Source organism: Arvicola amphibius, chromosome 2, assembly GCF_903992535.2.
Source record: "Arvicola amphibius chromosome 2, mArvAmp1.2, whole genome shotgun sequence".
NCBI classification, from domain to species: Eukaryota; Metazoa; Chordata; class Mammalia; order Rodentia; family Cricetidae; genus Arvicola; species Arvicola amphibius.
Genome location: NC_052048.2, coordinates 2,682,754 through 2,702,623, shown reverse-complemented (window position 1 = coordinate 2,702,623; position 19,870 = coordinate 2,682,754). Strand labels below are relative to the sequence as shown.

Genomic DNA, 19,870 nt, shown 5'->3' with positions numbered 1-19,870 from the left:
TATCCCAGAGAAAATAACTGTACAATACTAGAGTAATTGCATAGTAAGCTATAAAAGAAGGTTTGAAACTAACTGAAGTTGCTTTGCTAAGGAAATATACCTTGACTGATCTGAACCTTTTGAGGGATAGAGCTGGGCTCATCAGCCTAGAAAATGGGCTAGGGCATATTTGTACTGCAGTCAGCTCTTCCACAAAACCCTGTGGTCAGAAACAGAATGTGTGAGGAGCCGGAGTTAAAGGAGCAGCTGACCACTAGCCACTGAATGACTCGTGTGGATGACTGTCAACTGGAGTGGCATGAGATTCTTAATCTCAGGGCTATGGGTTTGTGCCCCATGTTGGGTGCCAGTTTGTTGCAAGGAGGGCTGCTTGTTGGTTCCTGGCTGCTTAGCCCTGAAATAATCACACAGAATTAATTAAATCACTGCTTGGCCAATTAGTTCAAGCTTCTTATTGGCTAACTCTTACATATTAATTTAACCCATATCTGTGTATTGCCATGTGTCAGTGGCTTACCAGGATAAAGATCCAGTGTCTGTCTCCAGCAGGGCTACATGACATATCTCTGACTCTGCCCTTCTTTCTCCCAGCATTCAGTTTAGTTTTCTCCACCTAGCTAAGTTCTGCTCTACTATAGGTCCAAATCAGTTTCTTTATTCATTAATGGCAATCAGAGCACACAGAAGGAAATCCCACATCAGTGGGGTCTGCAGTGAAATCAGCAAGCGTGTGTCCTCATTATGCTCAGTGTCTCATGAGTGGTTGGGGAAGAGAAGGCTCATTCCTATGTTGTGTTTAGCACATTGGAAGTCTTTAAGACAACAGCAATGCAGCACTGTGTCTGAAGTGTGATTCAGGGGCACGAGTTTTGGGGTCTAACACTAAAAACTTCTGCATTAGTAGAGGGTTAGGAGGCAGACTCAGCCATGCTGTGTGCAATTAATGTTTTGGCTTTAAATGTCAAGTCTTAGGAGTTAAAAACACTAATTTAGTTTGATGTTCCTGTAATATTAATTTAGTTCTTAAACAATCCTAGTGATGCCAAGCTTAATCATGTCATAGATTGCAGTGTCTTTCGAGGGTGGCGAGTACAGTTGGAGGAATGAGTCAGTGTAGTGTGGAGAACGTTGGTGTACTGAAACACACTGCCTGTTTGGAAACTTGTTATGTAGGAAAAAGGCTTGTTAGATTATTCTAGAATTAGAGTTAAACATGCTGAAATTGGGAGAGAGAGACATTTCCACTCAACATGGAAATACAAAGTTGTCTCAGGTGACCCTCCTATTACATTGAGAGACATTGGCCACATTTTTCTAATTTCATATAAAAAATAGTGATCTCATATCCCCCAGCGTAGTGTAGAGAAAGTGTGTAACAGTTCCCTAGGGGCAACAGCCCCCTCCCTGTGGCAGAAAAAAGGTGACCCCACTGATGGTAGGTTGTTGCCTGGGTCTCTAGCATAGTGAGTGATAAGATGGTGATGGTCATGAGGTGGTGATGATGATGGTGATGATGGTGATGATGATGGTGGTGATGGTGATGATGATGATGGTGGTGATGATGGTGATGATGATGGTGGTGATGGTGATGGTGATGATGGTGGTGATGGTGATGATGATGGTGGTCATTCCCTCCTCTGTTCCTCTGCTAGGAGTATTTTTTTTTTTAGGATCTTGTTGTTTTTACATTAACAATATAGGAAAATCCCAGGACTTTGTATAAACCAGTGTCTCCTCAGCAGACTATATTTGTTGGAGTGCTCCTGTGTGTGAGATTAGTACTTGAAGTAATTTGTTGTGAAGTGCTTATTAGCTTTCAGCGGGAAAGTACCAAAAGTAAATCATAGAAATTCAGTGTAATGGCTGCTGAGCTTGGAAGTTGTCTTGGGAGGTGATTTCTTATCCACGGAGTCTCCCTTTCTCTGCCTGCAGGCCCTTGTTGATCACTATTGTGATGAAGAGGCAGGAAAGTCTGCATTGATGGATTCCCTGCCAACAAGGGATTAGAGTTGGTTGCTATGCTTGGTGCCATGTAGTCCAGAATTCATAAGGTTGTGTTAAGATGAAGCCTGGTTTTATTATTTGGGCCCTCTATTTAAAGAAAGAATTGATTCACTGTACACATGGCTCCTCTGAACCCTTTGTCTGTATATGCATGGCTCTGCATACACCTTAACTGGAAGAGAAACTATGACATTTTGATGTATCAGCAAAGGAGCAAATTGATAGGTTAAGTTCAAATTGTAGAATTATCAAAAATTATGTGTGTTCCGTCCAGAAAAGTATATGTGTTCAAAGCATTTTGTGGCACTAACTCATTTAAAATTCATGTTTGCTGGAATACAACAAATACATCAGACAACCGAGAACACATCTCCCTGACTCATTTACAGTTCTGCCCAAGATAGTAACACCATCAACTCTCCTCTGAGTGAAGAGGGACTCGGAATAACAGAAACTTCCAGAATACCACCGGTTTCTATCTGTGCCCACGCAGTTTTCTCTGTTTACTCCTGTGTCAGCTGCCTGGTGCCCACCTGGGGGCTGGGATCATCTCCTGAGCTTACAGGGACCAGGGATTCTGTGACTCTAAAGCAGGGTTGGCAGAAAAGGTTAAATTTCCAAAGATTGATCATCACAGAATGGTCTTGCAGTCATTTGTCCAAATTCATAAGACAAAACCACTGGGATAATTTAACCCAGGGCTTCACAGGTCACTGTTTGCCACCACCTTGTGAGATAGGACACCTTGTAAGAATGACACATTGTTCTGATGCGTATACCCTAGCCAGGTTTGGCATAATTTTCTGCTTTACAACTAAAGTGTTCTGTTAATTCTGCTCTCTGTGATGGTTATCAGCAGGATTACTTCTCTCCCCTCTCTGCCCTGCTGTTTCCCCCACTCTCTCTCTCCCCCTCTCTCGCCAGCTCTGTCTCTCCCCTTCTCTCTGTGTTCATGCACATACTTATAGATGTTTGTGTATGTCTGATGTTTAATTCTCCACTCTAGCCTCTCTCGTCTTCCTGGGGAACAGTTTTAAAATGTCTACTGTGTTTGTCCTTTTTCAAATCCGTAACTCGCAGTGTGTTTTATTATATTTCACAAAGTGATATAGAACTTACTTCCTGTTTTCTACTAGACTACCCTGAAAGCCACTGAAGCTTGTTTTTAAAACCCTGGACTGTTCCTGAGGGTGAATGCACGCTGTCCCCTTACTATCTTCTGCTGCCGAGTAACTTTCATAGACTTGGGTCTGAGCTATGATTCCCTGTGTTCCCTGACTTCCCTATAGTGTACGGACATTCATTTTGTCCCCTTAGCCTCTCACGAAGCTTCTGTGTCCGTATGGTGAGAGGCTAAGTTAGAAGATGGAACACTGTCTACTAGTGACCCCTTGGTCTCTCCACATTCCCCTTATTACCTGCCATCCCTTCTGTAGGAAACTGCAGGTGCTGGATGCTAGATGAGTTCCCCATGTCTGCGGGGGCTGCCGACTCAGTCCTACACCCTCAGTTGCCCCGACGCTTAGCATGATCCAGTGGCCCGTATCTCATTCTGTTCACGATGCCTCATTTTCCGCTTGAATTCATTGTGTCTGCTGACTTTGGGGTCGAGCCCTCCGTAGATTTGCGTTTTGGTAGCACTTTCCACATCGAAGCCCACCTTTTCCTTGCCATTTTCAAGCGTTCTTTGTGAATAAGACATATGAATCACTGTTATTTTTACCTCTGTTCGATCATCCCCAGAAGAAGGTCATTTCATCTGCAGCTGGTCCTGATCCCCTCCACTCCTCGGACTTCCTAGCCTCTCAGTGCTTTGTTTGGTGTGTCAACAAGAGCAAATTAACAGATTAAGTTTAGATTATGAAATTATCAGAATCACATGCGTTCTATCAAAAAAATGATATGTGGTTGCCTTATACAGTTTGCAAAAAGCATTTTGCTACATTAACTCATTTAATTCTTTTATTAAAATATTACTGGTTACGAATTTCAAATTATAACAACTTGATTGCTGAATTATTAGCAGTTTCACACCATAAATTGCTTTTAAACTTCAAAACTTGTCTTGGATAACACCTCTGAAGTCCAGACTTAGAAATAGGGCATTGGTGCCATACTGGTTTGGAGTGAAGCAAGAATGGAAATTTCTAGAACTCTCCCAGACAAACTGTGACGACTGTTGGTACAGTCTGCACTGCCTCAGACCTGGCTGGTGTGACTCCGTGTGAGGAGCAGGCTGTGTGTTACTGAGGCCATCACTCAGTTCTTCCTGTTCATAATTATCTCACTGTGTGTCCTCAGATTATAAAATACTTTTTTCTGTTCTTTTTATTGTAGTAAAGAAAATATTGTGACTGAAGTCCCCCTCCCCTTTTATAGCTAATGCATGTTTCTTACATGTAGAAGAGAAGAGACAGTGGGTTTTGTTGATGTTTTTGGTTCTGTAAACCGGGGGCCTTGCACTAGGCTCTGTCCCCTCATAGAGCTACACCTCAGTCCCAAGGTCAGTTTCTGTTTTCTCCCTCTACGTGAACATACGATCTTTCAAGGAACGAGAGGGCTGAAAATACTCAACAACACTAATGTGTTTGCCCCTGTCAAAGCTAGTAAAGACATAAAGACAGAGACGTGTCCAGCCCTCCCAGGACAGTCTTACCGCAGTCTGCACATTCTGACCGTATAAGAATAGCTCATGCTTCGTGACGTCCCCTCCCTTCCTGAGCCCACGGCTGTCAGCTCAGTGTTGAGGAACAGGGAGGCTGGTGTGTAGATCTTTTTCTTGGTCCCGTTAATGTACCTCTGACCTGGTTGTTCCCTGAGGTGGCCATTTAGTGTGTTACTGGTCTGTGTAACCCTTAGCCACAGCTCTGTCCCAGGGTGGACTGGGTAGCGATGTCCCCTTGGGAATGTTCTGGACCAGCTGGTTACAGACGCTCTCTGTAAGGCCTGTGAAGCCTTGGTTGAGTTAGGGACTTCCTGTTTAGTTCACTCCCCGCTGTTTCTGCGCAGGATTTAGGCGGGGGCTGGCCGCCTTTTCCTTTCATTTTGATTCATGAATAGCTGGGTGTTTTTTTTTTTTTTTTCCAATCAAGAATTAACCTAGTTCTCACTTGTCTTGAGTTATTTTGGTGGTCACATTGATATGCTAAAACTCATCCACAAACTTGTCTGTATAATTTACTCCCAGAACTTTCAATGCAGCATGCCCTGTACTTTAAGATATAGGACGTTCTGTTTTTCTAAGAAGCAAGTATGCCGTTGAATTTGCTATAAATGAATTACATAAGTGTTGATCCTATTTCATCTTGTGTCAGGACTTCCAACTGGTAGGAAATACAAGGAATAGGAACCACAGTCTGCAATCCCAAAACTGCAGATGCCAGAGCAGGGAGGCTGCAGGGTCCAGGCCATTTAGAGCTACTTAGGGGGTTCAGGAGCTTGAGCTACATAACTAAGCCCTGTCAGAAATGAGCTAAAAAGCACAAGCTTTTTACACCTCTTAACTATACTTTAGTTGTGTGGTTTAATGAAAGTAAGGCACTCCTAAAGAGTAAGTTGATGGCTTTAAGAAAGATTACATTAGACTTAGAGTGGGGGAAGGCGACACTTAGGAGTGCTTACACTTTACAGAAAGAATGTAAGTATGTCTATAATTAAATGTTCATCTAACTTCATCTTAAGAACAGCATTAATATTGCGCTATAGTTTTGTATAAGATAATAGCACCTATCATGTGGGATTCATTCTGCTTTGTTAAGATCGTTCTCAGGATGTCCTCCTGCAGTTCCCCCTGCAGTTTACTGAAAACAGGCCCTTAGGGAGCCCAGGAAGCCTTGTGAAGAGTCGCAAGGTTCTGAGTGAGGGCGCAGTGATGCAGTGTGCAGAGACAGTACCTGCAGTTCCCTCCTGGATGATGCAGTGTGCAGAGACAGTACCTGCAGTTCCCTCCTGGATGCTGCAGTGTGCAGAGACAGTACCTGCAGTTCCCTCCTGGATGATGCAGTGTGCAGAGACAGTACCTGCAGTTCCCTCCTGGATGCTGCAGTGTGCAGAGACAGTACCTGCAGTTCCCTCCTGGATGGTGCAGTGTACAGAGACAGTACCTGCAGTTCCCTCCTGGATGGTGCAGTGTGCAGAGACTAGTACCTGCAGTTCCCTCCTGGACGGTGCAGTGTGCAGAGACAGTACCTGCAGTTCCCTCCTGGATGGTGCAGTGTGCAGAGATAGCACCTGCAGTTCCCTCCTGGACGATGCAGTGTGCAGAGATAGCACCTGCAGTTCCCTCCTGGATGGTGCAGTGTGCAGAGATAGCACCTGCAGTTCCCTCCTGGACGATGCAGTGTGCAGAGATAGCACCTGCAGTTCCCTCCTGGATGATGCAGTGTGCAGAGACAATACCTGCGGTTCCCTCCTGGATGGTGCAGTGTGCAGAGACAGTACCTGCAGTTCCCTCCTGGATGGTGCAGTGTGCAGAGACAGTACCTGCGGTTCCCTCCTGGATGGTGCAGTGTGCAGAGACAGCACCTGCGGTTCCCTCCTGGATGGTGCAGTGTGCAGAGACAGTACCTGCAGTTCCCTCCTGGATGGTGCAGTGTGCAGAGACAGCACCTGCGGTTCCCTCCTGGATGGTGCAGTGTGCAGAGACAGTACCTGCGGTTCCCTCCTGGATGGTGCAGTGTGCAGAGACAGTACCTGCGGTTCCCTCCTGGATGGTGCAGTGTGCAGAGACAGCACCTGCGGTTCCCTCCTGGATGGTGCAGTGTGCAGAGACAGTACCTGCGGTTCCCTCCTGGATGGTGCAGTGTGCAGAGACAGTACCTGCGGTTCCCTCCTGGATGGTGCAGTGTGCAGAGACAGTACCTGCGGTTCCCTCCTGGATGGTGCAGTGTGCAGAGACAGTACCTGCAGTTCCCTCCTGGATGCAGTGTGCAGAGACAGTACCTGCGGTTCCCTCCTGGATGATGCAGTGTGCAGAGACAGTACCTGCGGTTCCCTCCTGGATGGTGCAGTGTGCAGAGACAGTACCTACAGTTCCCTCCTGGATGATGCAGTGTGCAGAGACAGTACCTGTAGTTCCCTCCTGGATGGTGCAGTGTGCAGAGACAGTACCTGCAGTTCCCTCCTGGATGATGCAGTGTGCAGAGACAGCACCTGCAGTTCCCTCCTGGATGCAGTGTGCAGAGACAGTACCTGCACCTGCGGTTCCCTCCTGGATGATGCAGTGTGCAGAGACAGTACCTGCACCTACGGTTCCCTCCTGGATGATGCAGTGTGCAGAGACAGCACCTGCAGTTCCCTCCTGGATGGTGCAGTGTGCAGAGACTAGTACCTGCAGTTCCCTCCTGGATGGTGCAGTGTGCAGAGACAGTACCTGCAGTTCCCTCCTGGACGGTGCAGTGTGCAGAGATAGCACCTGCAGTTCCCTCCTGGACAATGCAGTGTGCAGAGATAGTACCTGCAGTTCCCTCCTGGATGGTGCAGTGTGCAGAGATAGCACCTGCAGTTCCCTCCTGGACGATGCAGTGTGCAGAGATAGCACCTGCAGTTCCCTCCTGGATGATGCAGTGTGCAGAGACAATACCTGCGGTTCCCTCCTGGATGATGCAGTGTGCAGAGACAGTACCTGCGGTTCCCTCCTGGATGATGCAGTGTGCAGAGATAGCACCTGCACCTGCGGTTCCCTCCTGGATGATGGGCCTGAAACCGCACCATACTGAGATCTCCCAGGAAGGCAGAGGCTAGCCAGCCCTCCCTGTGCTGCTTATAGTCGTGACATATGGGTGCTATTCCGTCAGCTTCACACAGCCTACCCAGCTCCGGCTTTTCTATGTCATGTCTGTGTGTCTCTTCTTTCTCCCTATTACATTGCCCCCATCAGGTCTCCAGGATCAAGCTGTGCAGGATGTGCCAAAGTCCTGAAGGAGTTCACAGTCTAGAACTGAACTGTTATCTCTAGCTCCCCTCATATGTATGCGTGTGTGTGTGTGTGTGTGTGTGTGTGTGTGTGTGGTGTGTGTACATTCTACGGAATGTTCTATGTTGTGTGCAGATGTGTTTGTGTATACATGCGTATTTTAGAAAGAAAACTCAGAATCATGAGATGAAGCCGGTGAGGTGACCAGCCAGCCAGGAAGAGTGTATGGGGCATGATTATTGTCATACTTCTACTCGTATGTTGGGTACTTACGTGTGTTTGTAAACATGCTTACCCTGTCGCAAATCCCCCCCCAAAAGAACAACCACCCCCAATAATATCTTTAAAATATGGATAGGATGTTTTTTTGGTCTTTGTTCATAACTGGCTCATAATATTGTCTGTGAACACATAAGGGCATACATCCCATATGTGCAATACTGAGTTTTGACATGTCCTCACTCCTTCCTCTTACTGACAGCTCATGGTAGCTCAGAAAGTGTGTATGTCTCAGCTGCTATTCGTGGTATGTGTCTGTTAGCCCAGTGCGCTGGGGCCAGATTGTGTCAGAGACCGACATTCACAGCCTGGTCAATCATGGGAGAGGGTCCTGGGGATTCGTAATTATGTAAAACCCGTGGCTACAGTAAGGAGAATTTTTAGTCAGCCTCACACCTGGTCCTCTCCGTCTTCCTCTACTCTTGCAGAGCTGTGTTGTCAGGACATCCACATCCACAGTCGAGCTGTACTCCGGCTGTCACGGTTCCGTGGTGCCCCCCCCCCCCCGCCCCACGCGCACCCCGGGAGCCATCAGTAGAGACGTCTGTGTGTCAGATGTTTTGACGTTTGCTTTAGTACCTCACTCTCACCTGCTGCTCCCCGTACTTCTGTGTCGGGATGAATTCCTGATGGCCGGTGGATACCTGAGCCGCTCTTTTCACTGATGGGGTTTTGTTCTCGTGGCTGTTTCTAGGTCACAGAAACTGCAGGGTTCCCATCTGCTGGTGCTCCCACTTGTAGTCCGCTTTCCCAGTACCAGCACCTTTGTTACGGCCCATGAACCATCCCTGCGCTACACAAAGTGCATAGTTCCCCTCAGAGTTTACTCTTGAAAGCGCACATCGCAGAGTGTCCCTAGATGTGTAAGGGCCTGAATCCAGCCCTGCCCAGCTCTGAGACGCCTTTTCTAGTCTTCCCTGGTGGAGGGACAGAGCTTGGCTTCTTTCTCTTAGCTGAAAGGCTTCAGGATCGGACACACCTCCTTGCCACTGCTGTGTATTTTTCATAAAGCCCATGGTTTAAGCACTCCAGGGTTTGTTTATCTGTTCTATACCCAACAGCATTTTGGATACTTGTAAATTTTAGCAATTGGGTATAGTGCTGCACACTCCTGTGTCCAGATCTTTGTGTGGACTTGGGTTTTCATCTCCTTAAGGTCTGTTGTAGAAGGTGCGGGCTCTTTGTTTCATCCCAACCGGCTAGCATACACCCGAAATAACCACATGGACATCTGTTTTAATTAAATAGCTGCCTGGCCCATTAGTCCTAACCTCTTATAGGCTAACTCTTACCTATTAGTTTAACCCATCTCCATTAATCTGTATCGCCACTTGACTGTGGCTTACCAGCGTGAGTCTAACCAGCGTCCATCTCTGAGAGCCATGGCGTCTGCCACACTGCCTTCTTCCTCCCAGAATTCTGTTCTGTCTACTCCGCGCATCTAAGAGCTGCCCTATCAAAAGCCAAGGCAGTTTTCTTTATTCAACCAATGAAAGCAACACATAGAAAGAAGACACTCCTACACCATGTCCCCTTTTTCTGTTTAAACAAAAAAAGAAAGGCTTTCACTTTAACATAGTAAAATTACATATAACAAAGCAGTTATCAAGCAAGAATTGGAGTTACTATATATATATATATATATATATATATATATATATTATCTTTTATCATAACTAAGGAAAGCTATATCTATCTATTCCTCAATTCCATCAAAGACTCCAGAAGGATATAATATTACCTAAGTAAACAAGAAGTAAGCAACTTTCAAAACTCTAAAAATGACAGAGACATCTCACTGCCTGGCTAGTCACCCAAAGTTCCTCTGTACCGTTGGGGCATCCATCTTTAGCCTACAGGCTCATAGTGTCCAGCAGACATTTCCACGAAGCAGGAAATATCAAAGACAGTTCAGTCACTTTCTGCTGTGTCCTGCAGAACGTCTCGCAGACTCTTTCATGAAGCAGGAACCTTGAAGGATCATCTCACTTTTAGGCAAGTTCAGCAGTCCTCTCTCAGCGGGTTCCGCATGTCCAGTGAAGCAGTCCAGGCAAGAGCATTTTCTTGCCCAAATGGCTAACAAACTCCATAAGGAGCCTCTTCAATGCCCATCTTCCTCAGGAAGTAGATTGGTGCTGCCAGGAGTAGACGTGTCTCATTGTCATGAAAAGCCCTAAGTTATTAAAACATTAAATGCCATATTCTGTAGTCTTTGAAAGATATGAAGAATACCTATCTGAAATATATCTATGCACATCTAGAAAATCTAACATGACTACAAACTTGACTAGTATAGATGATTATCCATTAACTTACTTACAAATTATACATTACATTTTTTAAATGAACTACACAATCACAATACCTTAATCAAGATTAGAAATATATATACATATATAAAATTGACCTTAAATTTATATTAACAAAGCAAAATTTATACCAATGTAAATTATTCATATCTATATCAAGGTCAGGCCCAGGAAGCTTGATTGACAGGCTTATGAGGGGGCCATGTTTAGCTTTGGAAGATGTTGCCAGACACACTGCCACAGTGCTTGCACTATTTTGCACACTTAGTCTGCCTTTAAAACCTTCATTTCTCTACTGACTTAAGTCTTATTCTAGCTGGTTTAGGGATATTGCTATGTAAGATATGAAAGTGGGGGTTTGTCAGATGAGCGTGAGAAATGAGGCCCGGCTGCCAGTTGGTTTCTGATAAAGCCTTCTGGAGTTAGAATCACAAGCTCTTTACGCCCCTCAAGGAAAGCTCCCGCTGAATGCTGAAAAGTTCCGCGTGGAGTGAAACCTGGACAGCTGTTTTACTGTCCCTCTACCTCCCCCACTGCCATAGGGGATGGGAATGCCTTCTAAAATGTAGTGAGGAGCTGCGGGCAGGCCTGCTTTTCGTCCTGCCCGGCTCTCGGCCACCGGCTAGCTTTACCCAAAATAATTACACAGAAACTGTATTCTTTTAAACACTGCCTGGCCCATTACTTCCAGCCTCTTACTCACATCTTGACTAACCCATATCTAATAATCTGTGTAACACCACGAAGTGGTGCCTTACCGGGAAGTTTCTAGCTTACGTCCATCTTGGGCTGGAGCTTCATTGCGTCTGTTTCCTCCCTGAGGAGAGGCATGGCGGTCTGTCTAACTTAGGAGAGGCGTAGCATCTGACTGAGCCATCTACCTCACTTCCTTCTTCCTGTTCTGTCTACTCCACCCACCTAAGGGCCGGTCTATCAGATGGGCCAGGCAGTTTCTTTATTAATTATCCAATGAAATCATCAGATAGATAGAAGACACACCTACACTAAAATGCCTGTTACAAGGTAATTCTTAGCAAGGCAGTGCTGAGAACAGGGCCTGGAGGAGCTGGCTGGGCTTTCGTGCCTCAGTTCAGCCCTTAGACAGTGAGAACACAGCCTTGAAGGCATGGCATCACTGTGAGACCAGGCTGGCTGCTCTCTCTACAGACTCTGCAGTATGACCTATTAACCTCCATGTTCTGGGGTGTTTGTCACAATCACAAACAGGATTCTAAGATGCAAGGTACTGTCTGCTGGGCATGGTGCCTACAGGAGTCGTTTCTCAAGCCCGTGGTCACTGCTGTGAGAGTTTAGGTGACTGGAATAGGGGTGAGGTGAGTTTTCAAGAGCTGTTTCATTTAGGAGTTGTCGAGACAGAAAACTGCTTAAACTCTGAAGTGTGTCAGATCCTTTGATTTTAATAAAACAACTGCCTCGAGATGGAGCCTGCTGCAGAAGTGCTGTCTGGTCTCCTGGTGCACGCTTCATTTCTTCACTCTGGAAAAGTGAAAAGCCTGTCTAAATCGGAGCCATGTGTTCACCGACGCTCTCCTGCGCTTGCTGTGAGCGTGACTGTTGGAGGTGAACCTGCTAGTGGAGGCATAGAATTATTCAGGATAGAAACACAACGTCCATGGCTTTGTGAGATCCTCTAGATGAAACCTCAGTTGATCTTCTTTATGGCTTTCCCCAGCTTTTAAAGTGTTGGCCCATAAATGACTGTAACTGTAGTGTGGGCTGCGGGCGGGCCTGCTTTTCATCCCGCCCAGCTCCCGGCCACCAGCTAGCTTATGCCCCGAAATAACAACACACAAACTATTCATTTAAACACTGCCTGGCCCATTAGTTCCAGCCTCTTACTCACATCTTGACTAACCCATATCTAATAATCTGTGTAGCACCACGAAGTAGTGCCTTACTGGGAAGATTCTAGCGTATGTTTATCTTGGGCTGGAGCTTCATCGCATCTGGCTCAGAGAGGAGAGGTGTGGCATCTGACTGAGCCATCTACCCCACTTCCTTCTTCCTTAGTGTCTCGCTCAGAGAGGAGAGGTATGGCATCTGTCCCAGAGAGGAGAGGCGTGGCATCTGACTGAGCCTCTACCTCACTTCCTTCTTCCTGTTCTGTCTACTCCACCCACCTAAGGGCTGGCCTATTAAATGGGCCAGGGCAGTTTCTTTATTAATGAATGAAATCAACACAAACAGAAGACTCTTCCCACATCATGAAACTCATATTATAGTGAGATGCTTATTAAGTTACCATGTGCTTCCGTTCATATCACACAGAAATATGCATGTGAACACACACTTAAGATTTCCTCTGGATTATTCGGTGTGTGCGGGATCAGAGACAGTTGTACAGTATATGCACCACCCCACCCCAGACTCGGAGGAACAGTAGGAGGTTGCAGATGTGTTAACTGTAGGCCAAGCGCACCGAGGTGGCTTAGTCTACATGACAGTCTACAAGGGCATCACGTGTGGCAGGAATGTCTTCTGAGTGGCATTCACATTCCAAGGAAGAAGAGGGTGTTTGTTTGTTCGTTTGTTTTCCACATATTCAGGATTGGGTGAAAACCGCAGAACCTCTGTATCTCCAGGGATGCTTTTCTCTTAGGATGAGTTTTCAGGGAGGTGAGGCATTCTGTTCCAGGTGCCTTGCGTGTTGCTTATCTTTCAGAAGATTGCTTTTGACGCCCTTTCACCCAGCTTCTACTTGAGTTAGAACTTATTTCTCAAACTGCATAATTTTATGACTCTTTTATTTTTATATTTTCATGTAAAATACATATAAATTTTTTATTAAACTTGCACTGCAGTTTTAAAAAGCTATATAGTATCTTAAATAAGCAAAATGTAACAAACCCCTCTTGGATGAGATTAGCTGGGATAGTTTCAGTTAATTTTCATAATGTCTTTTATAGGGCTGTAAAGCCAAGTCTTGTTAACCAGAGCAATTGGGGAAAGCCATCCACATCACCCGTTCCAGTGAGAAGCAATAGAGTCAATCCTTAACCACGCTGCTGGGTGTTTGGTGTTGCCTGCACAGCCCTGGGCCTGCCGTGCAGACAGACATCCTGGGCCTGCCCTGCAGACAGACATCCTGGGCCTGCACAGTGCCCTGCAGACAGATCCTGGGCCTGCACTGCAGACAGACAGACATCCTGAGCCTACACAGCCCCCTGCACTGCAGACAGACAGACATCCTGGGCCCCGCACTGTCTGCACTGTAGACAGAGAGACATCCGGGCCTGCCCTGCAGACAGACATCCTAGGCCTGCACAGCCTTGGGTGGGGCTGCCCTGCAGACAGACAGACATCCTGGGACACTGCTGTATTTCAAAGCTCTACTAATAAGTGAATTCAACCTAGTTTTGAACATTACCTTGAGCCAGGTTGTAGAAATTTATAAGAGAAACAAAGATGTGTTTTTAAGACCCTTTGTGACTGCTTTATCCACAGTAGAATGGGTAAACCCACTGTGTATTTATACGAAAGAATTCTACTTAGCCATGAAAATGAATCAGTTAGTGAGGTAGTACTCAGCATTGTAGGGAGGGCTTTCTCCAAGTGGGCAGCATTTCATGTTCAGTTGATTGGTCAGTGTGACGTCATTTGTAAGCCAGAGCTGGAGCCACGTGCCTTGCTGAGCTTGAGAGTGACAGGATCTCTAGGATGAATGGAGGCTTGCCAGCTCTGGTTACCTGGGTACCGACGGTCTCTGTTCCTGCTGGGTGATGGTCAGAGCCATAACAATACCTCAGGTGTCTTTCCTTGTAGCATCAGAGGCTCCTGGAAGTTCTTGACACCGAGAAGGAGCTGTTAAGGGAAAAAATCCAGGAAGCGTTGGCCCAGCAGTCGCAGGAGCAGAAGGTAAGGCCACGGCGGGAGAGGCGCTTTGGCCTTGGGTGCCCACAGCCACGACAGGAGAGGCATGGGTGGCCTTGGGTGCCCACAGCCACGGCGGGAGAGGTGCGGTGGCCTTGGGTGCCCACAGCCACGACAGGAGAGGCATGGGTGGCCTTGGGTGCCCATAGCCACGGCGGGAGAGGCATGGGTGGCCTTGGGTGCCCACAGCCACGGCGGGAGAGGCATGGTTCTGCTGCCATCCTCCCTGCTGTCTTCTGCTTTGTAGGAAACACTGGGAAAGTGCCTGCAGGAGGAAATGCAGAGAAACAAAGAGACGCTGGCGTCAGCTGTGAAGGTAGGTGCGCCGTGCAGAGCGCTGGCATTCTTTCCCATTGACAGAGGAACACAGTATGGAAAAGGCTTCATGACAGAATTCCACTTTCTCTTCACTTCTTTTGGACTTTCTACATGACCCTTCATATTCCTGTTAATTCATATTCTATAACATGATGGCATTGAAAGACTTTGCAACGTAGATTATTAGTTACTTATTTTAAAATAGTTATGTTAGGACAGCGATATTTGCCTCTAGTACTGGAAGGATGGATGGATGAGAGAGAGAAACAGATATGCTTGTGATTTAGAAGTAGGTTCAGTAGCCATAGCAACAAATGTAATCTCACTTTGTTGAGGGTGGTGATCCTAAAACAATTATGATTTTTGTGTTTTCTTTATGGGACCTACAGTTGGATAAAAAAAAAATCTGATATATACCAACAAGGAAATGAATAGTTAAATATTATGACTATAAAAGTTGTATGTCCACACCTTTGAAGTGGCTAGTCTTCTAAACTGAGTTGGATTCGAGTCTGTAGCCTAGGAAGATGTGTGGGCTGTGTGGCTTAGGCTTGGCACGCTGGAAGTGAGCATTGGCTTCTGGGAAATAGGAGGCTAGACCCAGGAGAGCACTGGTAGAGAGACAGTAAATGGACAAGTGTGGAAGTGGCTCTGAGGTGAATTCAGCACAGCTATTAGAGGCGGCTGATGAGAGCCAAGTTCTGAGCCCTGAGAGCAGATCCGGGAAGAACGAAAGGTCAAGCCGTTTGCTTGAGTGGAGACTGACAAAGGCAATAGTCTGGGGGACCCCGTTTGCTTTCCGCTTGAGTGGAGACTGACAAGGGCAATAGTCTGGGGGACCCCGTTTGCTTTCCGCTTGAGTGGAGACTAACAAAGGCAATAGTCTGGGGGACCCCGTTTGCTTTCCAGGATGCCGGTGAGAGTGGTGGCTGGACGGAACCTGTCGGGAAACAGAGTGCAGACTTCTGGAGAAGCAACACAGTGAATCAGTGTTTAGATTCCATGTTCAATTACAGGAGTTTTTGGGAGTACCGGAAAGGGTTGTGTTGTAACAGACCATGAAAGACATACTTCAGTTTACTATATTTTCCTTATTGTAAATAACTTTTTTCTTTTATGTGCACTGGTGTTTTGCCTACCCTGTATGTCTGTGTGAGGATGCTGGATCCCCGGGAACTGGAGTTGTAGACAGTTGGGAGCTACCGTGTGGGTATTGAGCCTGGGTCCCGGAAGAGCAGCCAGTGCTCTAAGTCACTAAGCCATCTCTCCAGCTCCCATCTTCTAAGACCTCCCTTTTGATGCCGGTCGCTTTAAACGAAGGCTTGATTTCTTTGAGGTAGAGAATGTCGGGGTATAAAGGGAAATCTGTATCAAAATCATTGAGTGTGCTGTGCCTTTGCTTAATATACATCAAAACTGTGATGTTGGGACTGTGTGTGCATTCAGTTTCGTGTCTGGAGTTTGAACTTATTAACTGTTCCGTTTGGCCCCTCCCCTCCCCTCCCCTCCCTCCCTCCCTCCCTCCCCTTTTTTAGCTTGAGAAAGAAGTGATGAAAGATGTCGTCACCAAAGCAGTGGAAGAGGAAAGGAAAAATCTGGAAAAAGTTCATGCTGAAGAGCGGGAAATGTGGAAGACAGAACATGAAAGAGATCAAGAAAAGGTAGCGGAGGCCATCCGGGCTGCCGTGCAGGAGCAGCGGACGCTGAGTCAGGTAAGTCACCCAGCAGTGTAGCTTCCGAGGGTCCCAGTCCAGGGAAGGCTCCTTGCTGTGCCACCTTTCTTGACAGGGTCCGGTATTGTATGTTTATCACACTTTTCTGTTTTGACCTTTTTTTAAAAAAAAATAATCTATGCTTGTTTACCTTCCTGGTATTAAAAATCCTACAACATATTTTATGTTTTGCTTCTATTTAAGGAAGCTCAAAATCCGTGTTTCTATCTTATTGTTGTAACTATATTAGGCACCCCACATTCATTCACTCTCTCATTCTCCCTCTCCCCTTTCCCACCTTTTGTGTGTACATATGTGCATGCGTGCAGGAATATGTGCACATTCACGCAGTCAATGATGTAGTTTGATTCCAAGAAATTAGTCTGGCTTATATGCCTCTGTGCCTTTAGTTGGCAGCAGTAACTGACACAGCCTCATAGGTATCCCATGGTCCCTTGAGAGATGTGCAGTGACCCGGTCATGTTCTCCACACAGAGTAGCTTTTGCCCACTGACCCTCCCAGACTTCATTTCCACAGTTGAACCTGCATGTTCTGTTTTACAGTGGTTGAGGCTTTGTGTGGGTAGAGGCACTTAATAAAGACATACATAGAAGGTCTAAAAAGACAAAGACAGCCTTCATGGAAGCTGTTTTCGCTGCTGTTTGTCTGACTTCTATATGGTATAGCAAAATATGCCATAGTCTTTGAAATTTTTCTCCTAAACGTGGGCATGGTGGTGCCCACCTGTAATCGTAGCTAGGGAAATAGAAGCAGGAAGATCAGCGGTTGAAGACTAGCCTCAGCAGTGGAGCAAATTTAAGGCCAGTCTGGACTACAGGGACCTTGTACTAAACCAAGCAAAGCACTAACATCTCAAAATGTGTCCTGTGCACGTTGAGAATGTCATGGAGGATCTTAGAAATGTAAGGTTGTGCTAGAACCTGTGTGAGTGTGAACTTCTTTGGTTGCACATGGTAGGGAACACTGGGCAGAAGTGGCTGCAGCGGGAGCCGTGTGAGTGACCTGGCCTATCAGGTACAGTCAGAGTATTGTAGTACACAGCTCTGTTCCACAGGCTGATCTCAGTGTAGTCAAACAACTGTTCTGTTACTTAAATTCAATGCTCCTCCTCAAGGAAAATGGCTTTTTTGGAAAGCTCTGTGAAGGTCACATCTCTCCTGATTATTTAGAATAATTAAATAAGTAGCTACAACCAGACTTACTCTTTACCGTTGTCTTAATAAATAAAGTGGCTTTCTGTTTCTCCCAGTGTCTTTTTATTGTTTTAGCTATGGCAGTAGAAAAATAGTAACCCAGCCTTTTTAAAGGAGACGGGCGGGAAACTGACAAAGCTGTCATGTCGAGTGTTGATAGTCATGTCAGCTGTTTGTGGTCATGTCAGGTGTTCGGCGGTCAGGTCAAGTGTTTGGCGGTCACAACAAGTGTTTGGTCATCACGTCAAGTGTTTGGCGGTCAGGTCAAGTGTTTGGCATCAGGTCAAGTGTTCGGTGGTCAGGTCAAGTGTTTGGTGTTCAGGTCAAGTGTTTGGCATCAGGTCAAGTGTTCGGTGGTCAGGTCAAGTGTTCAGCTGTCAGGTCAAGTGTTTGGCTGTCAGGTCAAGTGTTTGGGGGTCAGGTCAAGTGTTAATGGTCATGTTAAGTGTTTGGCGGTCAGGTCAAGTGTTCAGCTGTCAGGTCAAGTGTTTGGGGGTCAGGTCAAGTGTTAATGGTCATGTTAAGTGTTTGGTGGGCATATCAAGTGTTGGCATGGGGAAAACAAGTCTGCAGAGGTGCGAGACACTTGCTGTGCACAGGAGAGTGCTCCGGAGGAGAGCAGAGAAATGCCTGGTTTGTCTGAAACAGAGCTGTTGTTTAAGACAGACAGACTGGGAGGACATCAGAGTAGGCACCAATCCAGAAATACCCGGTCCCTCCTGGGATAGATAGACCAGGGGCCTTCTACCCACCCACACTTTGAGTCTGTATTCCCTGGAAGGGGGTCTAGATAGTCTGGGAATTTATTAAAATTACACAAAACTGTGCATATGAGCAGATTTTTCTACAAAGATAATTTATACTTTTATTAAATTCTCCAAAGAATTTTAATTAGGAAAGCTTTTTAAAATATTGCATTTGGCTTCCCATTGCCTTCTGAACTTCATGTAAAGTGTATTCCAAATTGACCAAATACCTAAATTTTATATTTTATGGAATTAGACAAATATTAACATTCTTTATAAGGAAGGCTGAGCAGGCTGTTAGGGTGATGGATTAAGTACCACCAAAATCAGCGTCATAAAAGTAGGAAAATGTTAGCAAAAATTATCAAAGTCAGGTTTTTTTCCACGTTCTTGTACCCATCCAAATGTTTATTCAAGAAAAAATAATGGTTATATATGACTAAGTTATCTTCCTGAGGTTCTAGCCAGCCTCCTTACCCTGTTCATCTCCTCAGTGTAGATTTGGACAGGGCATTAACTGAAAGCCCAGCCTGCAGGGCCCACTGACAAGGTGCCAGGTTTGCAGCCCCACAGAAGCCACACACCTAAAGGATCGTTACTGTGACCAGCTCTGCAGCTTCTTGGAAAACCCGCTCTTTAACGTAGCCCTTCAATTGTTTCAACACAATATTTCTATTAATTCTTTGAGAATTTCATTTGTGAATCCAGCGTGTTTTGATCATATATCCACTCTCATCTCTAGCTCCTGCCAGATCCACCCTACCCCTTGGAAAGCCAGCCCTGTGTCTCGGGTGTTAGTCAGTGAGAGAATAGTGATGGTCATTGTCTCAGCTACAGAAACGCCTGGTGGGGTAAAATAGGGGCTGGAAAAAAAAATCTTAAGAGGAAAAATCTAGGGGGAAAGCTCATTTTCCATAAATGCCTTTGAAAAGCTCAGGCTTCTTGAAGGTCTCACACACACACACACACACACACACACACACACCCTGAGAAGGGCCTGTGAACCTGCCGACCGCTGTCTAAGATTCAGAACGCGGAGAATAAAGACAAAGATGCAGAGTTGTAATTACCATGTCCAGGTTCCCACAGCAAGGGAACCTCTGGAAATGGGTGGGAAATGTCGTGATTCAAAACAGTAAGGAATCTGCCTCTCCCCTTAGCAGATTAATCATCTGAGGCCCTAGTGAGAAACTACGTGAGTAACTGCAGCCGCATATGCGGGAGACTGCAGGCCTTGCATAATTAAGCCTGAAAGGTTACTACATGGAACAGCACTAAACGAGCAAACTGTATCTGAGCGGTCAGATGGTGGTAATAAATGTAGAGGAGCAGAAGAGACCTGTTTCTGGGTCGCTCTGTTGTTTTATTTTAAATGTGCGTTGTTTAAAACAAAAACAATAATTCAAAGAAATAGGAAAATTAGTCCACAGATAGGCAGAAAATCAGTAAGAAATATCCAATAATGGGATAAAGTACTAAGAC

At 45.9% G+C, this 19,870-nt stretch overlaps 1 protein-coding gene across 5 annotated transcripts in view; it reads left to right on the top strand.

The window, feature by feature from the left end:
• Ccdc91 (coiled-coil domain containing 91) overlaps window positions 1–19,870 on the top strand; it is a 169,088-nt gene that overhangs the window by 109,233 nt on the left and 39,985 nt on the right. For all 5 annotated transcript variants that reach the window (XM_038319703.1, XM_038319702.1, XM_038319700.1 and 2 more), the window contains exons 9-11: window positions 14,290–14,382; window positions 14,645–14,713; window positions 16,251–16,427. In XM_038319703.1, the coding sequence (XP_038175631.1) occupies window positions 14,290–14,382; window positions 14,645–14,713; window positions 16,251–16,427 (339 nt within the window). The remainder of the gene's footprint in view (window positions 1–14,289; window positions 14,383–14,644; window positions 14,714–16,250; window positions 16,428–19,870) is intronic.